Genomic DNA, 4,740 nt, shown 5'->3' with positions numbered 1-4,740 from the left:
CTTGGCGTCCCCCACGTCGTCTGTGCAGTGGACGGACAGGCACTGCAAGTGGCTGCCGGGCTGGGCCGAGGCCTTGCTGATGGCGTCGTGGGCTGTGGAGGGAGAAGAAGGGAGAGGGCAGTTTAGTGGTGGGCGTGGCTCTGGGGGAGGGAGGTCGAGAAGAGAGGCCACGCCTGGGCCTCCACTCCGGGCAGAGATGGTCTGGGGGTCTAGAGGTCGTGGCTGGGAGGCCGCAGCTCCTCCCCGCCGTTGGGTCCCGATGTCCCCCCTGGGAAGTGGAATCCAGCAAGATAAACCCGGGAGTCTCCAAGAGCCACTGACACAGGGGGTGGGCGGGCTTCCTGGAGGAGGGGCGTCTAAGTGGGGGCGGTGAAGGACGAGTAGGAGTTCGCCGGACCCCGCCCGCGGGCAGAGGCCGGGCTTGTCCCAGTCCAGAGCAGCCTGTCCTCTGGTCCTCCAGACAGACATTTGCCGAGGGCCTGATGGGTGCTGGAAACGTCTTAAGCCAGGACCAACTGCAGGCCAACCCTGGGAAGTAAGGAGGTCACCTCACTTCATAGAGAAGACACTGAGACCCAGAGGACCGACCTGCGCCGGTCACGCAGGGGAAATGCACAGCACCTCCTCAGGGGAGTGGACAGGATGGGAAGGGGCCTGTGGGTGCCCAGAGGGCACAGCCAGGGGCAGGCAGAGGCCCACAGTCCCCCAATCCGTGGCTGGGCAGTGCCCCCACCCCACCCCACAGCTTGGAGACAGGGTGGGACAGATGGGGGAGCCTCCTGGGACACCTGCCTATCTTTCAACCCTCCATTCTTTGGGTTTAGCCTTCTGTCTTCCAGTTGACAGAGGAGGAGTGGGCAGCCCAGAAAGGCACAGACACTTTCCAGGAGACACACAGCTCCAACCCAAAGGCTGAGAGACTCGGGTGCTAGCCCCACGAAGGGACTCGAGTCTAGTCCCCTCCTCTGAAAATGGAAATGTCCACCAAGTGCACAGACCTCTTTGAGTGTATACTAGGTGTTCACAGAAACGTGAAGGGCATTCCTCGGAAAGGCAGACTGTAAGCCAGGCGCAGTGGCACCCGCCTGTCATCCCAGTGACTCAGGAGGCTGAGACAGCAACAGTGAGGCCCTCAGCAGCTCAGTGAGACCCTGTCTCTAAATAAAACACAGAACAGGGCTGGGGCTGGGGCTCCGTGGTCGAGGGCCCTGGGTTCAATCCCTGTTCCCTCCCCCCCCAAAGGCAGCCTCTGAAGCCCCCAAGGCAGCAGAAACCAGGGCTGGACTCCTACCAGCATCCAAGTACCATCCCCGGCTGCTGGGCGAGGGGACTTTACAGACCAGCGATGAGGAAGACCACTCATCCTGCGTACCCCGAAAATCCCGATTCCCGCCTCACAGACCCCAGAAACCACAGGTCTCCATGTATCTGTTAGACATGCTCAAGGCAGAATCTGGAGGCCATTCACACCTTAGTGTGAGTCAGACCAGGAGCACACAGACCTGCGAGTTCTGAGGATGAGGTGGAGAAAGAACGGAGCAGAGTTTGAATTTACTGTTGTCCAGTGACCAGTGACCAGCGTCACCAGGACTCGGATTATTCTCCTTTCTCAGAGAGGGCACCTAGCCTGCCCAAGGTCATGCAGCCAGGAAGGGACAGGAAGTTTCATTTGATTACAGACTAACTGACCGTCTGCCTCAGGAGACGTGGAGAAGCGGGGATTGAGGGTGGGGGCCCAGCGGTGGCTGCAGGGGACACCCAGACACTGAAGGCCACGGCCTGCCCACTGGGATTAGGCAGGAGGCCTCGGCCTACAGGGAGGACCCTCCCGGAGGGACAGACCCACGGCCAGGCCAGGTGTAACTCACTAACTGGGTTGAGGCCCCTCCCCGGAGGCTTTGGGACCTGCGTGCTGAGAGGGGCCAGGCCTGGGGAGGAAGGATCCTTCCCTCCCTCACGAGATGAATGAGGCTTTACTGAGGAACTACTGTGTGCCAGGCAGCGCGCCCGCCCTGTGGACCGAGGCAGAGACAGGACAGACACAGGCTTCGCCCTCCCCATGGAGCTGGTGACCAAGGGGCAGTGCCAGACGGTCACAATGAAGTCACAGTGGCACTGCTGTGTGACAGGGCTCCACCACTGTCCCTCTCTGGTCCTCAGCTGTCTCGCTCTCAAGTGGCGATGACCTCATCCCCCTAGGGGCCTTGTAACAGTCTGGCAGACATAGCAGTCCCCAGGTAGGGCGGCTGGAACTGTCACTGGGGTCTGGGAGGGCCACGAGGCCAGGGGTCTTTGCAGCACCCCGCTTCCTGGGAAAGAGGCCTAGTGGGATTTCCTAGGCTGCAAGATCTGCTGGGGGCAGCCGAGTGCCTGGAGGACTCTTTGAGTTCACACCCACTTTACAGACAGGAAACTGAGGCATGACAAGACCCCACCTAGGTCCCCACCCGCCACCCTTGGTGGAATTTCCCCAGCAGCATCGGGAAGGAGGAGTCCAGGGACTCTCGTGGCGCTGGGTGACCCGGCGCTGGGGCCCAGAGAGGGTGAAACACTGGCCCAATGCCACAGAGCATGGGCCTGGGACTCCCCCAGCCTGGGCCCAGGAGGAGGAAGCGCCACGGCAGCCTGGTGTCCACAGGTGTCCTTAAGGGAGCGCGTGGTCGTCGGTGAGCTCCGGACACCCCAGCAAGACCAAACCCACCCTCCGGGGACTCGCTCCAGCGGGGACCCAACACGCCCTAGGACGGTGGCCCCCAGGGCAGCGGATAAATCAGTCCCAAAGAAGACCTTTGAGTCACACACAGCCTGCCCCAGTCGGGGAGAGGCCCCAGGTCCCCAAGCCTCAGGATGACAGGCAGCCGTCCCCCCACACCAGCACCAGAGACAGAACCGTCCCCTGCTGAGTCCCTGGGGCTGAGGATGGCCCCAGGCTGTGGCACCAGCGCTGGCAGACACCAAGGCACCCGGCGGGTACTGTCACGTGTCCCACTTGGTCACTGCCAACTGTGGCTGCAGAGGGGAGGCAGGGCAGTGCCCAGCGCCCTGCGGTGACGTGGGTGGCCCTCATCCCCACTTGACAGACTGGAAGACTGAGGCGCTGGGTGCAGGTGGGCGCCCCCCTCGAGGCCCGATGCGCCCAGGCCAGCGGCTCCTGTCCGCAGACCCCAGTTTGCTCATCTGTCACTCGGCGGTGGCGATTCTGGGCCCAGCTCAGGACAGCTTGGGGTCAATATAAAAGAAAGAGCTGGCACTGACGGGTCGGGTCGGTCCCAGAGGCAGGGACGCGTGGCCTCTACACACAGGACCCCTGGGGCCTCCCCCCTCGGGCAGTGCAGCCCAAGGGGCCTCTGGCGGGTGGGGACAGATGGGCCAGGCTGCCCAGCAAGGACAGCTGTCAGGACCTCTATCAGCCAGGACAGGCCACCTGTGCCCTGGGCCCACGGTAGAGGCCTGGAGGTGGGCTGCCCTTACTGTCCCTCCCACCATGAGTCCCAGGTCAGATGTCATCTTGGGCACATCTTGACCCACAGTGGGGACGGTCACCTTCACCAAGGGGAGGAGAGAACGGGCAGCAGGTGCCAGAGGTACTTGTGGAATAATCAGTGTCCCCCTTTTCTCCCATGGGGGTCAAAAGTGACAGGGGCCACTGTGTGTGTGCAGCAGAGGCCTCTGTGCCTGTCACCACAGCTCCAGGACCTGCGTTGGGGGGAGGTGACAGGCCACTCCGAGGGATGAAGGCACCGGGTCCAGGTGAAGCGCCGCAAGCTGCGGCCAGGGTGGCCGAGGGCAGGGGAGGGCACCTGCCACCACCTGGGGACACTCGGCTGTCCCCTCCCTTCTTCAGGTCCCCACGGTGGGATCCCAGGTTTCCTTCTCTGAAAATCCACCGCAGAGCGGCCTCGGTTTGGGTAAGACGTGCACCCGGAGTCGGGAGCTGGGGCCGGGGACAGCCACCCTGCCACCCTGGGACCCTCGGGCAGGGAATTTCTGGCCCAGCCACCTTCTGTCCCTGTGCCCACCAGGGGGACGGCCAAGGGTGTGGAGGAGGGGGACAGAGTGGCCAGTGCCCTGGGCCAGCTGTGAGCCGGGGCCACATCAGGGTCCCCCTGGCCGCTGTGGGGAGAACTAAATGAGATAATAAAGGCCAGGCCCCACACAAAGGTCAGGGCCCCGAGTCCCCAGCCCTCAGGAGCCTGGCTCTGGAGATGGCCAGGGCTGGCCCTGCCGCTTGGGGCACTTTCTGTGCCGGCGGGGGCTGGGGCCAGGCTGAGTCCCCGGGATTGTTACTGAGACTCTGCAGCAGCAGCGGGGCCCTGGCACCTCGTCTCCTCCCGGATCCCAAGAGCGCAGCTGAGTTTGGTTTCCCCTTTACTTGGACCTGGGAGGGGACTTCTGTGACAGGTGTCACTCGGCTGGTGGCTGGCTGCTGGGACTGGAAGTAAGGCCCCAGATGGCGGCCACAGGGCTGGGCCAGCTCCTCTCTGGGCCTCCCCAAGGCCGCTGCACACACGCCTGTCCCCAGCCCCCAGGCCTCCGTGATCCCTCGCTGCCCCCGTCCTCCTGTGTGAACCGGGCGGGCCTCCGGAAGCCAACCAGACACCTCTCTCAGGCTAGAACCTTCCGTGGCTCCCCACTGCCCTCAGGGTGAAGCCGCGGGCTTGGCATGACCTCCCTCCTCCCCTCTGCCGACTCCTGCCATCCCATCTGGCGGCCACCCCAGGCTACGCTTCTCCAACTGTC

At 63.6% G+C, this 4,740-nt stretch overlaps 1 protein-coding gene across 1 annotated transcript in view; it reads right to left on the bottom strand.

Moving 5' to 3' along the window:
* Nucleotides 1-4,740, bottom strand: part of Mn1 (MN1 proto-oncogene, transcriptional regulator) — a 164,041-nt gene that overhangs the window by 88,924 nt on the left and 70,377 nt on the right. The window contains exon 3 of the mRNA XM_048784883.1: nucleotides 7-92. Coding sequence (XP_048640840.1) covers nucleotides 7-92 — 86 coding nt within the window. The remainder of the gene's footprint in view (nucleotides 1-6; nucleotides 93-4,740) is intronic.

This window comes from Marmota marmota, unplaced genomic scaffold (genome assembly GCF_001458135.2).
Source record: "Marmota marmota marmota unplaced genomic scaffold, marMar, whole genome shotgun sequence".
In the NCBI taxonomy this organism is placed as follows: Eukaryota; Metazoa; Chordata; class Mammalia; order Rodentia; family Sciuridae; genus Marmota; species Marmota marmota.
This window is presented reverse-complemented; position numbering and strand designations above follow the sequence as displayed.